Source organism: Rhea pennata, chromosome 3 (assembly GCF_028389875.1).
Source record: "Rhea pennata isolate bPtePen1 chromosome 3, bPtePen1.pri, whole genome shotgun sequence".
Classification (NCBI taxonomy): domain Eukaryota; kingdom Metazoa; phylum Chordata; class Aves; order Rheiformes; family Rheidae; genus Rhea; species Rhea pennata.
The window spans coordinates 80,574,116-80,600,339 of NC_084665.1; the positions used below are offsets into that span (position 1 = coordinate 80,574,116).

The following is a 26,224-nucleotide window of genomic DNA, read 5'->3' on the forward strand; positions in this document are numbered from 1 at the left end:
TATTGTTGCTTTTTGGCTGAGGTGGGTTTTTTTTTTGGGGGGGAGGACACTTGACCTTTTTCTAGGCTTAGTTCAAACTCACATCTCATTTGCAAGCGGTGAAAACAGATCCACATTTGTTTTGAATGCAGTTCCCACCATGTTGATACAGCACTAAGTGGTCTCATGCTGACATTTTGATTGTGTCATTGTGGTCCCAGTGGTTACAGTTTCAGGCCAGAAATGACAATCATTTGGAAAAATGCAAACGAGAGCCCTGGTTACATCGCCGGGCGGCAGATAGCATTCACACACTTCCATCGAAACACTGACAATTCTAGAAAGATGCTGGTTTTTCTTTTTTAAGGTATTGACTAGAAACCGAGCGAGCGCCCTACTGAACAGAACAGGCTGCCTGGCTCTGGCGCTGTCACTTGTGACTCTGAACCGTGGAAAATCGGAGGCCGCAAAGGCAGAAGTCGGCACCGCTCGAGGCACTGGCAGCAACGCCGGGTTTGCGGCGACGCTGGGAAGGCGCTCTGGGAGCGCGCTGCGTGCGGCCAGTGTAGAGATAGTGAAGACAAGCGAAGCATTGGTAAAGCAATGAACACTTATATTTAATTTACATTTGACAATTTGCACATAAATAATGATGTAAACCAATACGTAAACATATGATAGTTTGTTGTTCTAGCAAAGTAAAAAGCCTGTTAACTTTGGTCAGAGTCTTTCTTAAGAGAGACAAAAAAACCCCAAAACACTGTTGATTGTTGCTACATTCACATGTAAAACTTCTAAGGGAGGGGGAAACAGTAAAGAGAAGTAACAATTCTTAAAGCTGATGCATATAAATTCTTGTAAAATTTGTATCAAATACAAGAAAGCACTACAGGCAAATAACAGGAAAAGTGTGTGTCCAGTGACAGAGTAGTGATACTTTGGTTTATCCTACAGTTAAAAGTACTATACTTATGAACTATTGCTACATTTAAAAGATGTCAGCCTCACAATTTGCAGGAGTGGAAATGTAATGAACTGTAGTCCTTCAAAAGCTGTGCCGAGAGACTTTCTTAGATTTCAGGATTGTTTTTAACAGAAGGCATTAGAATGAAGTTTATGGGAAAAAAAAATCTCCAAATCCTGGACTAACGAAGTGGGCTATTCTTAACACTATAAGAATACAAACAGACAAAAAGATATACATGGAGGGAAAGTGTGTAATAATGCTATTATTTACGTGAGTTGACCGTGCAACTCTTTTAACGGCAGGGTAACGTGAGACTACGGGCTCACCCCAACTAACTTTAACTCTGCCCTTCGCTGTGCGCTGCGCTTACACCACACACGGGCAACATTTGGCTTCAAGTTCTTTCAGTTAAGTTTTCTGGCTGTTCGTTCACTGACAACCCTCCTCCTTCCCCCCAGTACGCACTGCCGGGGGTGGGGTGGGGGGACCGAAGGCCCCCGGTCCGGTCCTGCGAACGTGATACAATTCCCACTCAGTCCTCTGAGACTCCACGTGCACGGGGAGTCGTTCACATAAGGTATTTGCAAGTTCAGGCGTCACGGGGCCAACTGCGCCACGTGCACTTGCAAGTGGTAAATGCCTTAGCACAACCTTCTGGTTCTGAGGTCATTGGTAATATGCAAAACTGGATAACATTTGATTTTCACACTTAGATGAAAAATAGGTTTTATTACATGGTTTGGCTCACAACTTAAGTGGTATAAATATATATACATATACATATATAGTATAGTGGTATAAATATATCTATAAATATACATGTATTCTTTGCTACACCTCAAATGTCACCATATCATCTTTGGGCTTAGCAAAACAAAAAGATAAAAGGACGTGCATTCTATCTTTCCCACATTTTGGTTTCTTCTCTAAAGTAGCAAAGCATTTAGATAAAACAGCATTGTCTGCACCACTGGACACAAGCACTGAGGTAATTGTTGTTCAACATCTTTGCAATGCCCTTTTCATCTTTAATTAAATTAACCACAAAATGTACAAACACAAATACTGAGAAAAAATCTGAGTTGTAGAGGAAGGAAGAAAAAAAAATGTATGTGCCAGAAAAGGACTTTCGTTCTCTACCTCTACCCAGACAAAGTGGGAGAGGAAAATACAAATAAAAACAAACCTCTTATTTCTCAGGGAATTTGACCATCCTTTTTATCCCTAGAAGGCTCTGGCAATAAAATAAAATAAAATAAAATAAGTCTGCCTAAAACTTCTTTTAAGAGAATATTAAGAATACTTGTGTGTTTGTTTTTGTTTTTAGACTGCTTTTGGAAATAAAATAATGTAAGTGATATTCTATTTTGGAAGAGCCACTTTAAGCTGATGCATTCCTTTGGTCATAAAGTTACACGGCAACATGTGGGATGATAGCTGTTTTCTAAAAACTTAACATATTGTCCCATGGCAAGTAGGTGTTTGCTGTGCCACATCTGTTCTGGGTAAACCTGCAGGTAGAAGAATCTCTCTCGCTACTCCTTTTTTTTGTTTGTTTGTTTGTTTGAATTCCCAATGGGGCAATTTGCACATAAGACTACACAGCATTTTTTTTTCAAACCAACTGATCTAGGATTCTGTATGTCAAATGTCCAACTTTGGCAATACAAAAACCCACATTTGTTTAAAAGACATTGGTACATAAAACACATTTACTGAAACCCCAATCTTAGGTTTTTAACACAGATGTGCAGAAAAAAGTATCTACAAAGAATGGCCATAAAACAAAAAAATAAAAACATTTAAAGTAAAAATTACAATGAATTTTCCAGCCATTGTAAACATTTTTCTAATTATTGCTTTTAGAATGATAAATTGCATAATAAATTATGAAGTACTATCATTGAAAAAAATAATTATGGATAGATGATTGTCTTTTAGTAACTGGTGAGGCAATGCACAGTTCTCTGCCTCTTTTTATGCCCTGAGAAAACAGTAACTTTGGAGTTCCTTCTTTCAGTTGGAGAGCTTAGGGAAACTACTGTAAGCCAAGATTGCTTTGCAGCATTGAAACTATGTACAAGCAACTGCTACAGGCACCCTGACTTGCCAAGTCATAAATAAAAAAAAAAAAAAAAAAAAGAAAAAATAAATCAAACTGTCAAAGTCTTAAGGGTCCATTGGTTCAACTGTTTCTTGCTTGACCTTTACAGGTAACAGAGGTAGTGGGTGACCATGAGGCAACTTCATAATTGACATATCTGAAGACTCATAAAGGTTGCATCCTGAGGAGATAAGTCCATTTCCCAGGTTCCTCTGTAAAGATACTTTCAGATTAGCTCCTTCCATTTCCCTTCTGAGCATGGTCAGTATTTCCTTCTCCACTATCGACGTTAAGTCGATATTGTCCTCCATTTCCTCCAGCTTGTCGGCATTGTCACTGATGTCAAACTTTTCTATCTCTTCATTGATTCGATTCAGGTTCTCCATGGAGTGGTCGGAGGCAGGGGCTACAGGGCAGTTGCCCTTCAGATGGACCTGGAGGCTGCAGAGGTGAATGTAGCTCTTGTGGCAGTGGATGCATTTATGCGGACGTTCCCGGGTATGGAGACGCTTGTGCAGCTTCAGGTGCACAAACTGGGTGAATTTGGCTGGGCACAGCTTGCACTGGTAAGGCTTCTCTCCAGAGTGGAGCCGCAGGTGGGTTTTGAGATTGCTGGTGCTGCTGAATCGCTTGTGACAAACCTAGTGTGGGTCGGGGGGGAGGGCAGCAGAGAAACAGTGAGTGAGTGGGAAGGGATTTTATGTTTTAAATCACAGACTTCTAGGAGGAGACAGCACAATGAAATAGCAGCTTTTTATATCTTTACACTTTCTCACGGGGGAAAAAATATCCCCACCTCTTTTATTTAAATTTTGCTGCACAGCATTTAGAGTACAGCTGGTGTGGCAGAACTGTATCAGGCAGATGCTGCTCTACCGAGCAACAGGCAATCACATTTTCTCACAGGCACTGGCACACCCAGGACTGGAGACAGCCGTGATACAGACTTGAAGAGCAGCCACTGTTTGTAACGCAACCCACTGCGCATGCCACACTGGGTGTGCACACGGGGCAAGGAGCGCGCAGGCCTTGCAGTCCCTTTGGCCTCTGAGAGAAGTTGTGCCTGTGGTGTGTTACATACCTGACACTCGTGGGGTTTTTCTCCTGTGTGTACCAGATAGTGCTTCTGGAGGTGCGCCAGTTGTGTGAAGCCTTTATTGCAAGTCTGGCATTTAAACGGTCTCTCTCCACTGTGTACTCGGAGGTGGACCTACAGAGAAACAAAGCACTTAAGCTTGCAGTTCCCAGTAACCATAATGAAAGTACTTTCAAATGTTTCCTAAAGTTAGCAGAAGCCATCCCATTGCCAAAATATACTCCTATCCAATTAGTTAGCTGGCACTAGTTCTAAAACATTGTCTTTACACACTATGCTGTCTTGGCATGGGATATGGAATCAAGCCCTGACTGATAAAGAACCTAACAAAAAGGGAAGGCCTGTCCCTAGTTTTCCTAGATAATCTATAGAAAGAAGTAAGAGCCTTACAAGAAGGCTCGTACGTCTTATTCTCCACTGCCTACCTTCAGATTGGAGAGCTGGCCAAAGGTCTTGGAGCAGACATTGCATTCATACTTGATCTTCCCATTTTGCTTCTTCAGTGGGTATGGAAGAGTTTTGTAACCGGTCACATTCCTCTTACTTTTAATGAGATTCATGGCTTCTTCACTGCCGGTGGCAGCCAACACCACTGAGGTAGGTTTAGGTTGCATTATGTGTTCTGAACTGGCTGCTGTACCAGCGGTGGGTGACCCACTGGTGGGGCTGCATGGCTTGTCCTTCATGCTGGCAGCAGCACCCGTGATAGAGAAGGCACTGTTAGGTGCTGGTATGAGGAAGTCTCTTGGATGATCAGGCTGCAGCAATCGACGGCCTCCTTCACTGGGCAATGAACCGGGGAGCGCGGCTGGGTTCAACATGTGGTGGGAAAGGCTACCTCCACTGAGCAGGTTGCCATAAAGAGGATACATCCTTGGGAAGAGACTGAAATTGTTGATGCCATTGATATTGTTCAGAGCGCTCAGGTTATTACAGCTCATATTGAATGGAGGTAACAGGAATTTCGGGTAGTGGGGGTTATAAGACGGTAGAAAGGCAGACGAGAGATGGCTAGGGGGTACGTATCCAGGATAAGACCCCAATCCTTCTGAGCTGTATGAGCTGTTCAAGTAAGAGTATGACTCTCTGTGCTCTCGAGAAGTAGGTGCCAGAGGTGAAACTGTGACCCCTGGACTGCTATGAGGGCTTGAACTTTTTAAACTTTGGTCTGGGCTGCTCCTTCCAGAAGGACTTGGTGTAGTAGATGACTGAACGGGTGAGTGAGTAATGTAGCTGGGTCTGTCCACCCCATACGCTAGGGAAGCTTTCAGATAGTCTTCAGGAATGTGAGGTCGTATTGGATAGACAACTCGAGGGAAGAAACACCTCTCAGGGCTATAGTTCTTACGCAAATCATCTAAGTCTTTTTCTGGAGTAACTGGTGAAATGTTGGTCTGGAAGAAGTCTTTTCCTTTTGGAGGGTTAGATTCCATTTTCAGGATTTCTTTCACACTGTGCTCTTTCTTTGGAATGCTTTTCTGACAAAGTTCATCTTTATCAGCACTGTGCTGCTTTGGATTAACATGGGTTTGTGCTGAAATACAAAAACAAGGTAATGATTATTTAGATAAGCCTCCACAATTATCTCTTTTCAAAACACAATCTAACTCCTACAAGTTTATTAGGAAGGAAGGGCTAGTCCTGGAGGTGAAGAATCACTTAACTCACCAAAAATTTAACTTCTGTGCAAAGAAATGCCTGCTGATATGAAGTGTTAATCAAAGGTACGGTTAATTTAAGGGGCATCAGCCAGTACGTTAATTTAAGGGGCATCAGCCAGTACATATAGATCTGGATGATAATTCATTTGCAGAGTGATAGTCTCCACTTTGTAAACTGATTTCGCCTTTCTTTCCCCTTAAATTTGACTAGATTCACTGTTGATTATCTACATAAGCTGTATATCTAATAAATGAGGTAACAAGTATTTGTCCACAATACAAGTTTAACAGAAAGCCTGTGCAGAATGCAAGCTCCCAGAAATGTTCCTCACTAAAATAACAAGGCACGACAAATCAGCTTTCGCCAAACCACAGCAGTCACTTCACTAGCCAGTTCAATTACTTACAGTACCAAAAAACCCCGTGGCTGGCTAGGATGAAAGCCTTCTTCAAAGAGAAGGTATTCTCCATCAGTAAACAGATCATTACTCATTAAATATACTGCTTAGGAACATCTACAACAAAGCAGATTATTTACTGCAGATTTCTGTGGCATTCAGTCTATGCAACACTCCTCTGCTTGCAGCTGTACTTTATAAAAAAAAAGAAATATGCTGAAGCAAAGCAAAAGAAAGCAAGTCTAGTCGGCCCCAGCTTAAGCTGAAATGTACTTTTAAAAAGAAAGGAAAAAAAAAGAAAAAGAAACAGAAATATGCATTTAGAAACAAATACAAGCTAGCATCCATTTGGCTCAGGTCAGCACATACACTGTTTATTTGTATTCAAAGACTCTACCTTGTTATCTGAACATAATGTAATATAAACACTACATTGAAAGACATATACAATAGAAAAAGAATTCTGCTTCTATCTAATCTCCCAAAGTTAATAGTTATATAATCTTGGAATGATTACTGGTGAGATATTTTATTACAGGGGAAAAACAACATGAAGGTTTTGTATTTGTGGTTAGTTATGCGCAAGGTTTTCCATCAGGAGGTACAAGTCAACACTGATAGGTATGTGACTTGAAAGTATCGCAGTTTTTAGATAAACTTCTACTTTGTGACTGACTGCTCTTACTTCACTAAGTGGAGTGAGAAACAGTTGTTTCTAATTTTTGGAGGACTGGCTAACCCAGCAGGGAAGATGGAAACGGCCACTTTCATCACAGATTCTTTGCTTTGCTATTCACTGCCCTCACGGAATCTATCGTTTGGCAACATTACCCTATAAGGCAAAGAAACAGCTATTTATTCAATCTATCCAAGAAAACAGCCGCTTTCAAAGCATGCTCCTACTCACAGCTACTTGCTTTTACAGTAGCATCTTTTTTTCCAACAGCATTAGACCAGTAGCAAGCAAATTTAGTGATGTGGGCAGTCTGCATATTTTGAAGGTGCAGTGAAGTGTGATTGAACACAGATACATTCAAGTAATATATTTACGATGAAATATATGGTTTAATATATACAAGCACATACACACAGAGGTGTGCAGATAGCTTTCCAATTGCTTTTCTAGATATTGAAGTATAATTCAGAGCCACTTCAAAGATGAATTAATAATGCATCATGTTATCTGGCATTAGAAATCATCTACTTTATTTTGTAAATTTGTCCCTACTCCCAGACTAATGGCTAATTCACTAAAACCCCACTCAGATTTTAGGTATAGAGCATCTAGGTCCTGCTAGATTTAGGAAGCTCCACAAGTGTGGAGAGGAGAATATTATCTTCACCTTCTTATCAGCTGTCTGTCACCGCGCCAGCATCTCAGAGCAAACATTCCCGGCGACATTATCAGCAGCGAGGCTGTCTGGGAAGTATCAAAAGCTGGGCAGGGGGGGCGGCGGGGGTGGAGAAGGACCCGGGAAGCCCCGGAACAGAAAAAATAAATAAATATCACCCTATCAGGCCCGTATCAGTTTCTCAGTGGGGTCTGTCAAGCAGGAAGTTCAAATTGACACTTTTCTTTTTAAAAAAAGAAAAAGAGAAAAAAACAATGACTCCGGGGGGAGGGGAAGAGGAAGAAGAAGTGCCAACGCTACTGGAAAAGTGATACAGAAACTCGGGCTGCCTCTGCGGGAGGAACGGCTTTCACTGTGACAAGGTTAAACACTCAGGGTGGGGAACGTACGTGCCTTATGTGCAGGAGCTGGCCTTTGAGTGACAGAAAGGAAGCTCATGCAGAGAATAAAACTTTCTGTGCACAACATCCTGATGTCCCCCCTTGGCAGACTAATGATAATTGCAGTTTCCCTTCAGGGTTCCCAATAAAACCTTCCCTCCTATTAATTTCTACGTGTGGACAGAAATTGCAATATTTAAAGATTATTTGTCACATCTAACTGTGACAGATCTCTTTAGTTTGCACGTTAGCTTTGTTCCATAAATCCCACTTGACTTCTTCCCCTACTACCTGAGCACAGGGAACACTTGGGAACATCAGAGAGATTTAAATATATAAACAAGGGTGTCAACACTGTTAAAAAAAAAAAAAAAAAAAAAAAAAAAAAAAAAAAAAAAAGAGGCTCTTAAAGGAGCCATCCAAAGCCTTCGAAGTTAGAGAGGCATTTCTTAAAAACTTATTTTTTAACCTGTGACTTTAGATTTCAGTTCTTACTGGTCACAAATGTCTCTCTCTCACTCGTAATACGCACCCCTCTCTCACACTCCACATACATGTGTATACACATGTAATAAATACAGACACACACTCTTCCAAAATCCGTCTAGTTTCTGTGGTCAAATAGACACACAAAAAGGGGGGGTTCATGACAAAACAAGAACAGTGCAATCGCATTGGTAAGCTACTGATCTGAGAAAGAAAAATCCAGCCCTGCCTCTTTAGGAGCCTGATCTGCTTCTCCCTGAGGTCAACAGGTATGTGCTCAGATCTGAGATTAGTGAATATGTGCCAAGAAAAAAGGGGACAAAACTCTTGTTACTTGCAACTGTGAACAAAACCTGAATGGAGGGGTTGTCTGAAGTCACTGTAACTTAAATATACATGTTCCAGTCACAAGCTGCTGCATAGCTGTTGGTTTTGCTCTCATTCTGATGCTCCTAGCTGTAGCCTGAGAAAGACTTCGCAAAAGCAAAGATCTGTTTTTTTCTAAAAACTTGAAAAACGGTTGTAGGCAGACAGTAATTTCAATAGTAATTTCAAGAGTGAAATGGTACCGAGCACTTTGAGTGGTGAAGCTTAATTATGCCGATTCACATTTTCGATCTAAATTAAGAACCTTCTTTGCTAGTACAAAGAGAACCTAGAAGTTATGAAGCAGGCAAAACAAAGAGAGTTTCCACTCAAAATGAGAATGGAGACCAACATTTAGAAGTATATAGTTTGATCATCTGTTTTCTAAATGTGTCCAAGGCAGTGTGACATGACTTTGAAAACATTTTGCTCAAAGGAGGTCTTCAAAGGATCCTTCAAGTAATCCTCAATATTAAGTCAAATTTAGCCCAAAATTCTGATTTTATGAAAACAACCTTTCATATAATCTAAAAATCATTTTCCTGTGCCCTTTTGAAGATTCCAGTAGGGTTTTTTTCTTAATTTGTAACAAATGCAGATGTTTCCTCTTAACCCAAATAGAAAAGCTTTTAAAACCAGAAAGTGAAACTGACCATAAACAAAAGGGAAAACAACTAGTATATTTTATCTAAGGAGAAATTTATGGGGGCCAGCACAGAAAACAAAAAACAAACCATGCTTTTAAACCGAACTTTTGAAAGTTAGTCTTGCTAGAATTTGAAGAATTTTAAAATATACCTCGTTAAAATTGTTTATAAAACCAAAAAAAAGCAAATGTTTAAATATGCAAATTCTCTGCCCCAACTAACTTTTTTCTGAGGCTTGACCAAAAGAAGATGTCAACTGCCTGTGCTTGACTGATGAGACAAACATGTCGTGAATAGCAGGAAGTTGCATCACATGATTGCAATACGTTAACATTATTATCAAATAGTCATGTCCTGAGTCAATGCAATTGTGTTTTGTTTTTTGTTTTTTTTTTTTAACTTTTACCCTCTCCACCCTCTATCTCAAAATAATGGTGTTAAGAAGAGATAGAAATGAAATGCTAGCCTATGTGGAACCCCCTAAGCAAACTTCCTGGGTCTGTCTGCTAGTCCAAATGCCACAAATATTAAAGATTGGAGGCACAATTGAATGAGGTTAAGAATGCTTTAAACAAATTATTGAACTGATTAATTTTTTGGCCAGCAGAAATCAAAAATCCCGTGTTATCATGCTTAAAACCATTTATTTGACAACGGCACCATCTGAAGGTGATATATCTCAAATCTTGGCAGGAAACAACACCAATAGCCTCAAAAAGAAGGAAAATGGATTTATCTAAAATGAGAATCAGTTTCCTCCTCCAGTATTATGCGGAGCCTTGATTCTACAAGCATTGTACAATTCCTTGCAGGCACTTTAGCATGTTCTCAGAGCTCCTCTTGGATCTAATCACGGCCATGAAAACAGGTGTGTGCTTCAGCGACTGAAGGACTAGGTCAAAGGCCCCAATTCAACAAAACAGAGAGGACATGGTTAAACCCATAACTAAGTACATGCCTAGTAGCTGCTTGAATCTGGATGCTTTCCTTTTGTGGTAGAAATGAACTAACGCTAGAGAAGTTACCTTTAATTTGAAAGTTTGCTGTTACAGAGGCAAATAGGTATTTATACATGGATGTGTAAATATATTTATGCTCTAAAGTGGTAGTTCTCATTTCTGAGGCCATTAATTACAGGAAATAAAGCCAGAGAAATTCTCTGATGCATTTTCCCTGGAGGCCCATCCAGCTCAGGCACATGCATTTACAGAGGAACATTTAGTGCTGAAGTTCAAGAGACTGATCTCCAAATCCCCAAGGTGCCTGAAGTAGCTGCCTACATTTTACTTGGTAAAGTTCAGGCACCACTGGCAGTTCTTCGTCGGCAAGTATCCCAGATGGCCTCTGCTGTGCCAGTGCCTGCGGTCAGTCCTGGTTCTCCCTAAGCCTCCAGTGGGTGCCAGCACTCACTGCACACCCAGCAGGACTGAGCAAACACAACGAACCGTGGTGGTGGCCACATCCGTGCGAAAGCCTGACGGTGCTGCTGCTGCACGTTCATGCTGTGCCCAGCTGACTGCACATGTCCTACCAGGAGAGAGCCTGGATGCCAGCAACTGTCTCAGTCTGGAGGGACTGGACCCCAATTCTCCCTCCCTCTTCCTCAGAGCATGCCAAACTCCCCAGCTAGGGGTTGGCAGAAGTGTACGATACTCTCTGCTGCTCGTCCTACGGAAACAGCGCCCCTCTAAACACAGAAAATCAACGATTCGTTAGGCTGGAGAGGGCCTTACTCTCTAGCACAGCTGTCTCAAACACTGTTTTAAGATGTTTTGATGGGACAAAGCCCTAAAGTCTGCAGCAGGTGCAGTTTCAACACTTCAGGGAATATTGGTCTGAAATTTATTCACAGCTCAACACAGTTTGAGGACACCTTGGTCATGCTTGTTGTAGACAGAAAAGCTGGAGAGTCATTGCGATACTTGCTGGTTTGGAATTTAACTATAAGTAGTAGCCTGGGAGGAAGGCGAAGGAGAAAGCTGAAGACCTCTCCCAACTAAACAGTGCTGGCATCTGCTTTAAACTCATTTGGTTCCAGTATTAATGCTGGCAAAAGAAGCCCTATTTGCATTGCTGTTGCTAGTTCTTCAGTGAATGGGTGTCTTTGCGAGACCCCTGGGGCATATTCATTACTCTTCAAGAAATGGCACTGAAACTCTAAAAAACTCCACTCCTTACATTATATGAAGGTTTTCTGGCCTGACTGTAGTCCTCAGGTCTGAATGGGTTTGTTACAAAGACAAGAGAAAAATATCAAAAAAAGTGAGAGCTGCTGCTAGCTAGTGGAAGACAATTAAAAAGCCAGAGAACTTTTGCACATTTTTCTGTGCTGTTATTTTCCTAGTCTGCATGTCAATATAAAATAACTAAGTGGTTTACATGGAACAACTTTTAAAAGTAGAAGGGATGCCTCAGTCTTTGTGTCTACAAAGATTGTTCTTTCTACTGTCAAGCCCGAAATACCTAATTCTTACAAGATCCAGTCTGTTTTAATCCACTTATTAAACTTCCTTTTACTAAAAAGGGACATGCTACATATGATCAGACACAACCAGTTTTCACCCAAATAAGAGCTACTGGTTAATTTGTTAACACTTTGTGAATACACGCCTTACTACTTCTGGAAGGTAACTGAAGATACCAGCAGATGCAGAAAACTGAGAATGTATCTGTGTATCCACCCAGCTAGTATCCAAATGGGTCTGATTAGCGCTTTGCAAACTCCTGGTTCACAGGAGCGTTTAATGCTGTTGACCTGTCCTACCTATAGGCCCCACTGAAAAGGTTTCGTATGGGGAAATAAAACCACACACAGAGTGGTGAAATGACCTCTGAACAAAGATGACAAAACTGATGAGATATTTTGTGAACAGAGAATATAGCAGCATATGACCTCTCTCTCTCTCTCTCTCTCTCTCTCTCTCTCCCGCCTACATTAAAAGAAAGCCAGTTTTCTTCTATAATTTGTAACATTCAGTAGAGAAACGAAAAGACAAAAACTGCCGAAAGGAAGATGTTCACAGAGGACTGATGTATTTCTGATTAAACTGAATCTGAGACATCATTTTCATGGGAAAAACAAAAAAAAAGGTGCTTGCAGTTTTTGCTTCAAATTCCAGTGGAGCCACTGGCCGAATGACGAGAGAATGCTCTGCTGTATTTCATATCAGCTAATAGGAGGGGAGGTAGCCTAGGAATTGAATGAAAGCCCACATGAATCGCTCCCTCTGTTCAAGGGCCTCCGGGTGACCTGCTGTACAGAGATTAAAGCTACAAGCAAAGCACCGAGGCTGGAAATGGTCAGAAACCACAGCAGAACCCAGAGATAAACTCCTGGAAATACCTCTTCCCCCTGTTACCATTGCTGTTATTTTTGAACACAAAATGAAAGCTGAAATATACAGTCAAGAAATGGGGACAAAATACACAGAGCTTAAAAAAATAAGTAACCAGATTAGAAGACTACATGGAGTTTGCTCCCATAAGAAGTAACCTTACATGCAAACTTTGAAGACCATTATACAGTCAACATTTATCTTGCTAGATACCTAGACAGAGTCACGGCAAACGGCCATTTCCGTGTGCAGTAAGGGTAGCCCTTTGGGAGCATGACTGGACTGCCTTTAGTATACACTGTCAAAGCAGATTTTTGATCGATGCACTAGAAGTCTGCACTTTGAAAGTCTGAGGATGAATCAACATCTGTGACTCTGAAGGGAGAAGATATATTTGGGTTGCTTGTCCAGAACTTCATCGATAATGTTCAGATTATATACCAATAGCTGTTTAGATTTTGAATAATCTGTTTAGACTTAAACAGGGACAGTGAATTCATTCTGCTGCTTTTTTTTTTTTTTTTTTAATTTCCTCTTTTCACTCCAAGCTACCTGCTGTGACACAACAGATGATGCAGCTATATAATTATACAACTTATTATTAGATCATATAGGCAGAAGAGACATTACTAGCATTCTTTGTTCATACTGTAATCCACTTACTGAGGTTCATCATTGTCAGCTCTCTGGAAGAGGGGTAGTGGAGCCTCTCTGCAAAGTCCCGACAATACCACACGAGCAGCTCCTGGTTGGCAGGGATGGGCTTGATGGTGTAGAAGTAGATGTTCATTCCATTCTGACAAGCAGCCAAGTTCTGCTCCTGGACAGAGTAACCCGGGTTTACATAACGCATCCAGTTGCTCTTGTCCTCGTTAAATCCGTCAATGAAGTGGTGAAGCTCACTGTTTGAATAGATCTGGGATAGAGAGGAAGTACATATGAATACATATACATGTACATATATATACATAATACCCAACATGTGCTCATAGAGTCCAGAGTGGGGATGATGAGTTTTTCTTAAAAAAAAAAAAAAAAAAGAAAAAAATAGAAGAAAAAAAGGAAAAGGATTAAGTACTACTGAAATCAGAATTCAGGGTGGGTCCCTCTTCCAACTACAATTTCTTCTGCATTAAGAAAAGGAATGTTTATTGAAAGGTAAGTATACAGTTACCTTTTCCATTTTGGCTTAGCCTGTGTGGCTCTGCTAATACATACAACTGAGACACATGCAAAATTTGAAATGAAGAGTCCTCTCCCTGCATAAAGAGCCTACCTACCTGAGAGTCCTTTTCCTGGTGCTATGATCAACAAGTGGGTAATGCTAATGACTGCAGGTCTGAGTGCATGCTTGCATTAAAGCTTTGAGTCACCTGTGTTTAAGACTGAGTGGCTGTGCTACGTCAGAGTCTTTCTCGCCTTTTTCTATGGCCTCTGTACTTGCAGTTTCCTACCACCCCCGCCCAAAGGTTTAAACTATGCAAACATCCTCCCCCCCCACCCCCCCCCCCCCGCCCCGAGTCCTAAAGGAGCACTTGCTCACAGTTGGACCGTAGCCCTTCAGTAGAAAGGCTGGGTGAGGCAGAGATGAACTTCACCTGCCATAACTCCGCGACGACCTGGAGAAGGGCCAGTGGATGAGAAGTCACTTTTCCTATCAAGGGACACGTTCTGGCTTGTCCGCGCAGGGGAAAGAAAAGGCAAATTCAAAAAGTGCTCAGCAACTTGTGGGAGAAGGGAGCCCAAATCACTGAGAGAAGCTACTGTTTCTTAAAGTGGTAAGAATGAGAATTAATAATAATAATAAAAAAACTATCAAATTCAGCAAGTACATTTGCTAGAGATACGTCCACACTTGGTGAAATGGGGCTTTAAGGTTTCCTGCAACAAATAACCAAGCACAAGGCAGACCTTAAAGCGGGAGCAATCTGCATCAGCGATGAATCTCTTTGAGCAGGAAATGCCTTTCTGAAGCGCAGATACAGCTTATCTCAAGGAGAAAAGCACTCGGCCGCACGTTCCTGCCTTTGTGCTCGCACCACTTTCTTTTTCATACCATCAGCGAGCAGAGTCATGGCGAAAGTCCGCCTGGCCGGCTCTCTTTAAGGGGATATAAGGGGAGCAGGGCAGGCAGAAGGAGAAGGCAGGCTGGCCCTTTAATGCGGGCAGTAAACACCAGAATCACTTTCTTTAAGAGTAACTTCCTGTAAACTGAGAAGGGGGAAATACATGTGGCCTCATCAAAGAGGCTTGTGAGAGATTTTGTGGTGTGTTTGTTATGAGAAAATGGAACGGAGCCGGGTGAATTCTGCTATTTTTTTTTTTTTCACGTTTCTTTGTTTACTCGGCAGCGCAAACTTCCAGGAACGCGGGGCTCCAGCGCCGCAGCGCCCAGCGGAAGCTGCTTTCTAAAGCTGCCCTCGACGGCTTCCAGGCACCGGGCCGGAGATCGGGCCATTTACTGTACTTCTCTTTTCAGAAAAAGGAAAAGGCACCAGGGCTCTGAGGTCACACGCACGCCTCCGCGGGGCTTCGTCCTGCTATCTCGCTCGGTTTCCACGCCCGATCGAGAAGATTACAACAAGCCTGCTGAGTCACGGCGCCCTTACGAGAAGTGACGTGGCCGCGGGCCCGGGCGCGCGCGGGCGGCCCGCGCGGGGCATTGCCCCCCGCGCGCGCAGCCGCGGCCGCTCGGCCTTTAATACCGCGCGGAGAGTTGTCTCCCACCGTTTCCTCTGCAGACGCAAGCCTGCTTGGGACCCTTCGGCCGGAACGCATTTTCGCTGCAGCACTGTATCTTGAACGAATCAAGAGATTATAGCAGTGGATTCAGTGATGCTTAGACGACTCCTATAATATTATTTCTGAGGATCTCTCTGCGTTAAGGCTTAAAATCACATCATGAAAATGATACCGTCTCTCTTGCCACAATATATCAATAAAGCCCTGCAAGATGGTTAACAGCCCTTCTTCCTAACATCTGCTGAATTATTAACAACTGGTAGGGCCAGGCCAGTGCAGTGATTGCTTCCTATGCTGGACACAAGCTCCTGAAAGCTCGAGAAAAAAAAAAATCTTATCCTTATGAATGTGAATACAGTTGTAAGCTTTGTAGAAGTGTCCCGCGAATAACTGCCTGTGCAATGCTGTGTAACATGGGATGAAGACAGTATAAGAAACCCCAGATGATGCCATTAAGTGGGAAGAAAGGAGTGTGGGCAATGCTGGGTCCTGCCCCGCGCTTCACCTAGGTATGAGGTTGGAATTTTGCTAAGGCAGGTGCCTGGGCACAAGAGCTTGGATGTATTCCCAAATCCACTGATTTAAACCCAACCTAACTGACTAGATGGCAGCAAAACAAATCCATGGAAGGAGATGAGGCTGAAGGAATATTCTCTAACAATTAATAAGAGGTCTATAAAGGAAACTGAGCACTGTGTTAATTGATAAACTAGAAACATATCATTCCTCAGCACAGAGTTCCCAAACCAAAGCAAACTGGCTGACGCTCCCTTCCAACCTATACTACGGAAAACAAAAATTAAGCATCACCTCTAACATTTCTACCTGCCATTCATGGATTTTCTCTAAACCAAGATCCATGGGCTGCTATTTTAACATTTTCTGAAGTGGTCTAGAAAAGCCTATGATTTGAAAGATATATATTGAAGATCAACACCACTGTATTACAGCAGTTCTATTCAAAATCTGCGGGGGAGGGGGAGGGGTAAATCACAAAATATATCACAATTTCAGAATAAAAAAACTATGCAATACTTTTCATTACTTCTTCATAGCTGGAAAAATCAAGTGTATGTGACATTTGCATAAGCAAGAATGACTTTTTGCTGTGAAGAAATGCAAAATAATCTGCCCCTACAGCAAGCAGCAGATCTGTTTCTTTGTAAGATCAAGCATTAGTTAACAAGAGCTGTGCATCTCCCCTGCTCTCTCCACCCACACAGTCCTGATATCCAAGAGAGCCAGACTTTTACTCAGCTCTGTTCACCGCATTTGCTCTGTTCATATATGACAGAGAAAAGAAGTTGCTCCCTGCATTCACACAGGTCTGAAGCAGGAAGTGACCCAGCTTTTCAGCTGTACTCATTTAGTGATCTGCTTACTGCAACAACATGGTGCTGTTTTTTCCTGCTTACCCGCCAAAAGTATTTTCTGTTCGCATTCTTGGGAACCGTATCGCTGGTATAGATCTCTCCTACCAGGGGTCCAAAGCGTGTTCCTTTTGGGATATACTCTTTGCTTATCACTCCAGTGACCTACAAGAAGAACAGCACAGGATCAGTCTCCGTCTCAGAAGAAATTGAAAATTACTCCCTCTCCTCGTCCTCAGATCTTACAAGGTAAAACACTCAATGCAACAATTTTTTTAGTGACAGGTCAGCAAAACATAAATAACTTAACAACCATGTTTGATATGATATGACCAGCTCTGCTGGATCCTAACATCTTACTGAAACATATGGAAGCCAGTGATGAATACTGACTGAAAAATGTGTTTTGTGGAAACATAGATTTACAAGGAGAAACACTAAATGAAGTATACAGAGTCTGTCAAACAGTTTCATAAGTTGTTTCCCCTATTAAAGGCAAACCCCAGAAGTCCCACAAAACAAAAATACTCAACAACCATTGATCACTTTACTGCTAGAAAGCCTACTTTTCTAGGAAGTTGGGAATTGGAATGCACATTCCTCCTCTAGACCAAAATGAAACCTCCCTGCTTTTTTCTTGCTCTGTACCCTTCCCAATAGCTAAAAGGAGAACAAAAAGATAACCTCCTCCCCCTACAATTCTCTCACCAGCACTCAGTAAGAAACAGAACAGAACACGAAATGGCTTTGGGACGTGTACTCACAGATCACCCTCTTTTATAAAAAGGAGGCAGCAGTTCCGGTAACATATGTCAAGTGGGTTTGGTCAAAAAGGCGTAAGGGTTTTGATAAAAATGCTCCACTATGTTAGGTCTAAGAAATGTACTCTAGTTGTTCAGCTTCCTTCTTGACAGTAATTATACCAAAAAAAGTCACTGACCACAAATCAGGAAGCAATTCATCATTATTCAGAAGAACGTGCCTTAGAGTAACCCTTTGCAAAACACTGCTGAGTTATTGGTTTTGTCTCTCTCTGTTCCTTACCAATCTTCTTACTTTTAAGGTGTCCAAAAATACAGCAATTTGGCAACCAAAACCCAAGATTTTGCAAGGTTAAACCTGCTGCTCAAATGGTGGAGAAAAAGGGAGGTAAAGAGTCCATTAATTTGATGGTCTAACCAAACTTTCACAGCAAAATGTATTAATCATATCCCTTCCACACACCTTGCTACTTAATAATTATGGTCTTAGAATTTCAGAAAAAGCGAGCAATAGCAGAACTTGTTGATAAACATTGAGAGAAGCGATTACTGCTGTCTGCACTCTGCAAGGAATTACCATTCTCACAAAGCAGATGTAACTGTATAACAGTAAAAACCCTGGACTGTAAACAGCACTTGATAAATTTGCTAAGCCTTGTGATTTTGTCACGCTACATTTTCTTCTGTCATTTCACCTTGGGTGTGAGAAAGGGAGAGACACAGAAATATCTGTTTGTGTATTGGGCAAGTGAGAATTGGTGAGGTCCTACTGTCTGCTAACAATGCATGAATACTCCAAAAGCCACTTGAGCCCTTGATTAAAAATCCCAGTAAATGACTAACGCTTAGCATAATTTTACATTAAATCTCAAAATAAGGGGGGACCAATAACTGCCATAGAATTAAGGAGATAAGACTGCTGAGTATAGGTGGTGGCTGTTTGCACTTGTCTATGTTTTAACATGTGTTTCAGAACACTACAAAAAACATTAAACATCAACAGTGGAGGTAGTTAAATGCTCCATTGATCTGTGCATCTGGACTGAAGAGAGAGAAAAGGGACTTCCAGAAATTTTCCTACACCTACCACAAGCTGAAACAAGCTCAGTGCCTCAGTTTTATTTTTGTCTTGCCTGTACATTTCTCATAGAGAGCTGAAAAAGGCAGATGTTCTTCTCATCTTCCCCATATATCTTCATTTACATCCATTTGCCCTTTCAAGAAAAGTTCACAACTAAGCTATAGCACACCCTAGCAGTTCTACTGCAAGGTAGCTCGAGTTCCTTCACAGTTTTAAAATATCTTGTTCTTAATTAAACTAACTTTAATGAAATTCTCAGAATCTCTAGAAATCACTCCTTGGACTATTCAACTTGAAACATTCACTGCACTGGCTTCTCTGACACAGCAGATGCTTTTCGATGTTTACCTTATATAGCATTTGCTTTTTCCCCCAACAGGCAGAATACGAGTATAATTTGTCATCGTGTAACTATCAGAAGGTATCTGGGCAGAGTGCACTCTGGACACTTGCACGTCAATGTTACTAAAGGTTTGTTAAACCAGACTAAAATCGTTCAGCCATTTTTCAACGCAGGGTGGCTTCCCGGGCAGAGGTTCATCGCCTCTGTTGCGGCCCCAGACTCTCCGCTGGTGCAGCCGAGGAGCAGGAGAGGCAGAGGAGGGTGCTGGCCATGCAAGGCTACCACCAGCCCCCGGCGGATCTGGTGCCACTGCCAAAGGGTCTCGTGCCATGCTGGGACTTGGCAGTGGTGCTTAACAGTAGGCAACCGAGGACGGTGTCGCGCAGGACTGCACGCAAAGCAAGGAAGAAACTCCACACTCAGAGGAGAGGGGAAGCAGGCCGCCGGCTGCCAAAAAGCCGGCACGGAGAGGCATTTCAGACTTGTGTCCACCAGGTGTCCTTCGGCACATGTCTGCCTCTCTGCGATGAGACCATCTGAGGCTGTTTCAGCGCAGGGATGCACAGAGCAACAGCACGGCCCTCAGCTCTCTCCCCACTGCCAAACTCCTGGCACCCCTATGCAGCTGCTGCGAATACACCAGGCTGAACTACAAAGGCATAACAAACAGCACGCTATTTTCCCAGGATCCTCCCTACTGACCTTTTTTCTCCTCTCTCTTCAAGCTACAACCATCTAAAACCTTTTAGCATTGCTGCCAGCAGGCTGTTAACATATTTTTCCTATTGCTAGAGCAACACTTCTCCCATGAAAGTTGCATCTAATGTTATCTCGAAACTCCCAACTGGAGATCCCTTCTCTGAGCTGCACACAAGCAGCGCTCCTGTTGTGCTGAGATGTGCTGAACCACCTTCACCATGGCTGCAGCGGGACGAGAAGAAGGGAGAGCGTTCGGGCCAGCAACCAGGTGCTGGCGTTTAGAAGGAAGAGCAGCCACGTCTGTGCCGGCGGCCACCTGGAGACCCTCCCGTGGCCGTGCCCAGCGCCGCCGGCGAGCAGAGCCCCGCGGTCTCTGCCAGGACACGGGACCTGCGGGGTGGTGGGAAGGCCGGCAAAGGAGGGGAGCACCTAGCCCAGGCAGGAGGCACCGCTGGAACTGACCAGGGTCCTAATGGCGCGCGGCGGGGCCGGGCGCCCGCCCGCCTCCTGCAAAGCCGGCGGCCACCAGCTCCAACCTTTCAACACTTTCATGCTTCAGCTCCCCTCACAGAAGCCCGGCCAGGAGATGCTTTATGGGCCGCGCCGACCTCCCGGCCGTTTCGGCGGATCCGTCTTCGTCAGCGGGGCTGGGTCACGGAGCACATCCTGACAAGCCGCAGCTCCCAGACAAAAAACGGTACGGCTTAGGTTCTCTTTCTGATACTCCAAAGCACTTTCAAATGCATCTTTGTTCAGGGTGAGGGCACGGGAAGGAAACAACAAGCCCTACTAATTCTGACAGAAGAGAGTATTTTGGGAGAGCAATTTATAAATTTATAAATTGCTTTAAAAACAAACAAACAAAACTCTTACTGGCTTCAGTGCCCTTTAAAACAACTCTATTTTCCAAACATAAATTAGAGCATGCCATCATGTGTTCTGGAATAACACTAATAATATTTTTTATCTACTGGATCTACAGTTACATAAGCCCACATATAACTGACCCTTTAATTCAGCTAGCAGTCTTCTAGAAAGAAAGCCACACAGGAAAATGATTTCAGATTGTTTCCTCTGTGATCATATATAAAAGAAATAAAACAAACAAAATATAGGACAGCAAGCATATGAGGTCATTACAGTGTACTTTGTAACAGTTCAAAATCACAGCTTCAGAATTCAATGTCCCTCTCTAAAGAATGGCTTGTCAGAAAAATGCAATAGGTAATGGGTTTGCTGAGGTATATTTCTCTCTAAGAAAATCAAAGGCCAGGATGAGGTACTAGTAATATTCAAGACCACAAAGCAACTGACATTTTATATCAGGAAGGGCTGTTAGAGGTTTAAGAAAATGAAATGAAAGGAAAAAAATATTTTGGAAAAAAAAAAAACGCTTTTTAAGTATCTGCAGGAAAAAGATTATTCACATGCAGTCTTGTAGAGCGTGATTTTGTCCCTGTGTTTCATCATTTCTGTTAATTGTTAAAACTGGAGCAAAGGGTAAATAACTCGCACACAAAACTAAATAAATGACTTCATGTAAATCAAACTGCCTAAAATGTTACGAGCAATAGTAATTCATTTTTTAAAATGCTGACACATACTGAGAACTCATAATGAAAAATGCATCCTTTAGAAAAATCCCCAATCAAGATCCAAGAATAAACAAAAGTATGACGTGTCACGGAATCTCTTACAAATTCAACAAACCTTTAAAGAGGAGCTACTGCCTTCACCAAGCATGCAAAGAACAGAAGCACAAGAAGCGGCCTCTCCCCCCGCCAAGCAACACTGATTGTACCTCCTCCCTCCCAAGCAGTAGTTTTCCTACTCCAAAAGGAGATACAATACTAATCATGACGGCATTAGTATTTCATGATCTAATCATGACAGCGTTAGCATTTCACAAGCAATGTATTATATGTTTTTGTCAATAAATTGACTCAGCATTTACAACTCTCAACCAGATGAAGCCACAGCTCTCCCCAAAGTTAATAATGAAGACAGCTCACATCCGAAATCCACTGGCATACACGCACGCATGCACTCCCCAAAATCTTACCTCATCCTTTTGCAAGTGAAAAAAAAAAAGTCCTATCAAATTGTTAGAACTCCAGCAGTTTTACATTGGGTCAAAATCAAAATCGGGCTCCCTTTCCTTTCTGTCCTCTCCCTCTCTGATCTCACAAATACTTATGTGCGTAAACAGTGGACACAGTTCTGACCCCTCTGAGCAAAACTAAACTTCTAAATCAGACAGAAGAACACAGCATTTCAAACCAGAAGTTGCTAGAACACAAGCACGTTATGCCATTCGCAACTGTTTTACCCTGCAGACAAGTAAAGAGCGAGTGACCTACCTATAAATTTACAGTACTGTGGCTTTCATAGCAAGGAAAATTCAGATTGGCTTCTTCGTTCAGAGCTGTGTTAGAAATAGAGTAAGGATTCAGAAGTTTCTATTGCTCCTTACAGTAGGTGCTCTTTAGTGTAAATAAAAGAGAATGGGGAACTTTAGAAAACAAAAGGAGGATGTTCTATATTCAGACTCCCACTAGCAGGGATCTGTATTGGTCATATTTTACAAGAAAGAACTAAGAACCTTTCAACAATTTTTCTCTTCCTCCCCCCAACCCAGATAGGGATCACAACCCTGATTCATTGAGCTGAGCTAAAACTACATGTTGGTGTTTCCAAACACACCTCTGGGAATTTTAAAAGCTTCTTGGACTTATCCTTTTGCAAGAGCAAAGCTGAATTGAGGCAGCAGAGCAAGGAATGTGAGCAGCCAATCGGCTATGAGCCGGCTGCCTACAATCCGAGGGAGCTGTAATGCTGCAAACTCATCGTTCAGCAAAGAGATCTTTCTGTGGCACTTGGCAGAATTGCACCTTAATCTCCCCCAAAAGTCAGACTTATCTAACAACGAGATAATGCAAAACAAAGTTTCGCCTTTGTCTCTTAACCGTGCCCTCTCCCTGCCAAGTTCTACAGGGCAGGGCAGGAGAGAGAAGAAGAGTGATTTACACGGGAATTCAGATTTAGCCTTTTACCAAACCTACCAGGTAGTCTGTTAGGTGCTGCCAAGCTGAATTCTCTGGCACCAACACCCTCCAGCTGGGAATCCAGCCCTATTTCTGCATGCAGGATCAAACAAGTACCTCCTTCGGAAGGAAATATTTGATAGACGTGGATGAGCGTACCCCTTCTTTTCAGCCCTGTGGTCAGTGTGTTTAGCTAAAGTAGAAGCACAGGTAATAGCTGCTGTACCACAAGTCTCAGCACAAGGAGAAATGAAGGGTTGTTCCTTGGGTTATTACCCTGCTGAACATCACACCTAGCTATAATAGGTACTCTGTATGAAGGAGTAAACACAACCAAATTGCTCATCCGGGCTCATTTCTTTCCAGCCCTTCTGAAACAACAACAAAGAATGTCCCCACTCCAGGGGCAAGGATAGGGCAGACTCCCATGTCTAGCTACCACTCAAGATACTGTCCCAGATAAACAAAGCTATAGCCATCCTTCTGTGAAATTCACTACAGTTTTACCATCACTTCCTTAATCGATATGCTGGAGCTTTTAAGAATTAGGAAGTTGCGAACAAGGCAAGCTTGTGAAAAGAATAAAAAAATTTCATAACAAGGGAAAAACAAAAAGAAATAATTAAGCACATTTCCAGGAATTTGCTTTTTTCCTCTACTTTTTTAATGCTATTTATTGGACAACCAAGGCACTTTAATCTCTGAGCCAGAGGCAATGAATGGTTCTGGCAAACAGCAGTCTAGAAATTGGCACAGACAACTACCCCACATTTTAAATATGCTTATTCAGATGCTGTCCAAATCGCGTGAAAATTTAACTGTTTGCAAATAGGTACAGAATCATTTTCAGGGATAGGCTGGCTAAAATTTCCAGTGACAATATTACACAGTCTCTTAAAAGAGTTACCAGGACCCCATCTTAAAAGCTGGCAGTATTTGGTGGTGGTGGCAGTGGTGTGTGTTAAAGAAGGGAAGCGAGGGTGAGCACACACTTCCCAAAGCGCTGTGATTTGGCTTGTCTGGCTTCAGCCTTCCCCAGAGCATTGCCGCTTACCTCTTTGCAGTTAGATGCATATTTGAAAGTCAAGTTCCTTGGCAAGGAAGCCTCTGCCTGAGTTAGGGTGCCTCCATCAGCGCTCGGATCCCACGGGTGATCGTTTACGATGTAGGTACATTTCTCTTCAAAATCAGCTTCTGTCCACAGGGTCATGTCAGCATCCTCCATGTCCATTTTCATTGTCCACTCTCTCCCTTTCACCAGATCCTTGAAACTCACAGCGTCCGAGCTACACTGTGTAGCAGCCTGGAAAATAAGAAAACAGCCTTTAATCCTCATTGTCCTTCAGTGTTGTGGTTTCCGTTGAGACAGTGTGACTAATACAGTAGTCTGTGACACTTTAAAAGCGTATGCAGGATAGTTGGTACAGTTGAGTAATAGCCAAAAAAGCAGTGTAAACTAAGCTGCTCTGACTGAAGCAGTGCGTTAAAACGCCAGCCTCGGTAATAATGAGGAGGGAATAAAAACAAAGAGGAGAAAAATCCCTAGGCTGACAACTGCGTTACCTTTTTCAGCCTCTTCCCTTAATGCCTTAGAGAAAAAAAACATATTCCGTGCTGAAGAAAATGTGGGGTCATGGCCGCAAGACCACTTAGTTGCCTGTGGAAAAGCTGCCTCAGAAAAGTGTCACAAACAAGGAGAGGAAGAGGAAAGGAGCTGCTGTCTGCGTCTGAATGAAGCTAAAAATGGAAAGCGCATGTTGGAAGAGCGGAACCCAGCCTTGCCTTTTCCAAATGGGGAAGCCTGAACTTTCCCACCGGCTCTCAACACACAAACAACTTTCAAAACAACCTGCCCCCGCCCCGCCGTCCCCTTATCCTTTGGCATGGATGGCTGAGAAAGTCTACATCCTGCCAGCATCCCTGCAGCAACAGCCCTTCAAAAAACGCTGGAACGTGTTCCCGTGGACCAGAAAAGAAAAGAAAGGGGGGGGGGGCAAAAAAAGTTCTTATATCCCTTTTGATTCTGATGGCGCCTCTGAGAGTTACTCGCTCAAAACACTAAATAAGATCCTCAAGGACAGTTCTGTCAAGTCCTTCACTACCTATTCCTATTCAGGACAAAAGCACTGTTATCAAACGTATTACCAAACAGGTACGACAACAGAGTCTTTCCAAAAGGAAAATAAAAGCCCCAAATCTGCGCCTGTATCAGCAGTTGTGAACTGTATTTAAGACGGGCATAAAATCTCTTCATTTTTCCTTCTTGAATACGCGGCTGTTAAGAAGCTCTCGGCCTCCCTCCTCGAAAATTAAGCAGTCCAGACTGTGGCACGAAGAGCGCAATCTTTTGCGAAAGAGGTTAAAAACTTACTCCCGGTGAGTGCCTGTTTAAACACGGCACCCAGCGGGGCGCTCACCGGGCGCCTTCGCCAGCGCGGCAGAGACGCGCTCAGCCGCCGGCGGACGCGCCGCGGCCCCTGCAGTATCCGCGAGAGCGGAGTTGACGCGGAGGTCACAGCGCGGAGCTTCCCGACGGGTCTGCGCGGCGACGCCTCCCGCCGCAGAGCACACGTCCTTACGCCGGGGTCTGATTTAAATCAAAGCGATCCGCGAGATATTTACCGGCTTTGAGCACTAAAACAGCGCGGGGGGGGGGGAGGACTAATAGCGAAACTCCGGGGAACTGACAGTTGCACTAAGAAGCGAAAGGGTTAATACTCATGAGCTCCGCGCTTCCGAGCCAGAAGCGCCTGCGAAGAAACTCCGGCTCCGCGCCCGCCCCGGAGCCCGTCGCCGTCCCGGCGGGCGCAGCCGCCGGCGCGGCCCGCCGAGGGAGACGGGGGAGCGAGGCGCCGCGCCGCGCCGCTTACCCGGGCAGAGTCCGCCAGCGTCGCCACGCAGGAGCCCTCGGGCTGCGGCCGGTCTCGCTCATATCGACCGAGTGAGCATTTCTTCTGCCGTCCGCCTCGGCGCCCTCCTCCTCCTCCTCCTCCTCGCCGCCAGACAGGTGCTGCCGCGCGCTGCTTTTGCCTCCCAGAGACACTGGAGGGCTGAGTGTCACAGCAGTACTTTCAGCCGGCGCTAACTAACCAGCCGGCTCCTTTCCCCTCCCTGTTTCAGATTTCCTATTAGCCGCTCGCCTGATTTACGCGCAGCGGCGGCCGCCGAGCGCGGGAGGTGGGGCTATACCTGCGGCCCCGGCCGCGGCCGCGGCCCCGGCCGGCCGAGGGCAGCGCGGGCTCTTCCTCCGCCCCTCTTGACCAAAACTTCACGTCCGGGGACCGTCCCCTCCGTGAAGGGGGCCAGCCGCGGTCCCGCCGAGCCTGGCGGGGCTTCACGCAAGGAAGTGCACCTATGCACTTAGCAAGAGGAGCACGTGAGCTGCCTTTTTTTTATATATAAAAAAAAATAGA

At 43.5% G+C, this 26,224-nt stretch overlaps 1 protein-coding gene across 2 annotated transcripts; it reads right to left on the minus strand.

The window, feature by feature from the left end:
• Positions 1 to 2,875: 2,875 nt before the first annotated feature.
• Positions 2,876 to 25,752, minus strand: PRDM1 (PR/SET domain 1). Of its 2 annotated transcripts, XM_062570997.1 has the most exons (7): positions 25,682 to 25,752; positions 23,866 to 24,114; positions 16,929 to 17,048; positions 13,435 to 13,687; positions 4,572 to 5,680; positions 4,132 to 4,260; positions 2,876 to 3,691 (listed from the first exon to the last, which is right to left on the minus strand). In XM_062570997.1, exons 2-7 carry the CDS (start codon positions 24,046 to 24,048, stop codon positions 3,116 to 3,118), a joined length of 2,370 nt encoding a protein of 789 aa, XP_062426981.1. In that variant the 5' UTR covers positions 24,049 to 24,114; positions 25,682 to 25,752; the 3' UTR covers positions 2,876 to 3,115. The 2 variants fall into 2 exon arrangements, with proteins under 2 accessions (XP_062426981.1, XP_062426979.1); XM_062570995.1 differs by lacking the exon at positions 25,682 to 25,752 and having other exon boundaries at positions 23,866 to 24,147.
• Between the last annotated feature and the right edge of the window lie 472 nt (positions 25,753 to 26,224).

What these genes read in the sequence shown, in the direction of transcription:
- PRDM1 (XM_062570995.1), bottom strand. Translation starts at nt 24,147, where the DNA reads ATGAGGATTAAAGGCTGTTTTCTTATTTTCCAGGCTGCTACACAGTGT. An exon ending in ATGCATCTAACTGCAAAGAG is followed by an intron (nt 17,049 to 23,865) that starts GTAAGCGGCAAT and finishes TTCTTCTTGTAG; the next exon opens with GTCACTGGAGTGATAAGCAA. An exon ending in AAAAACCCCACGAGTGTCAG is followed by an intron (nt 3,692 to 4,131) that starts GTATGTAACACA and finishes GACCCACACTAG; the next exon opens with GTTTGTCACAAGCGATTCAG.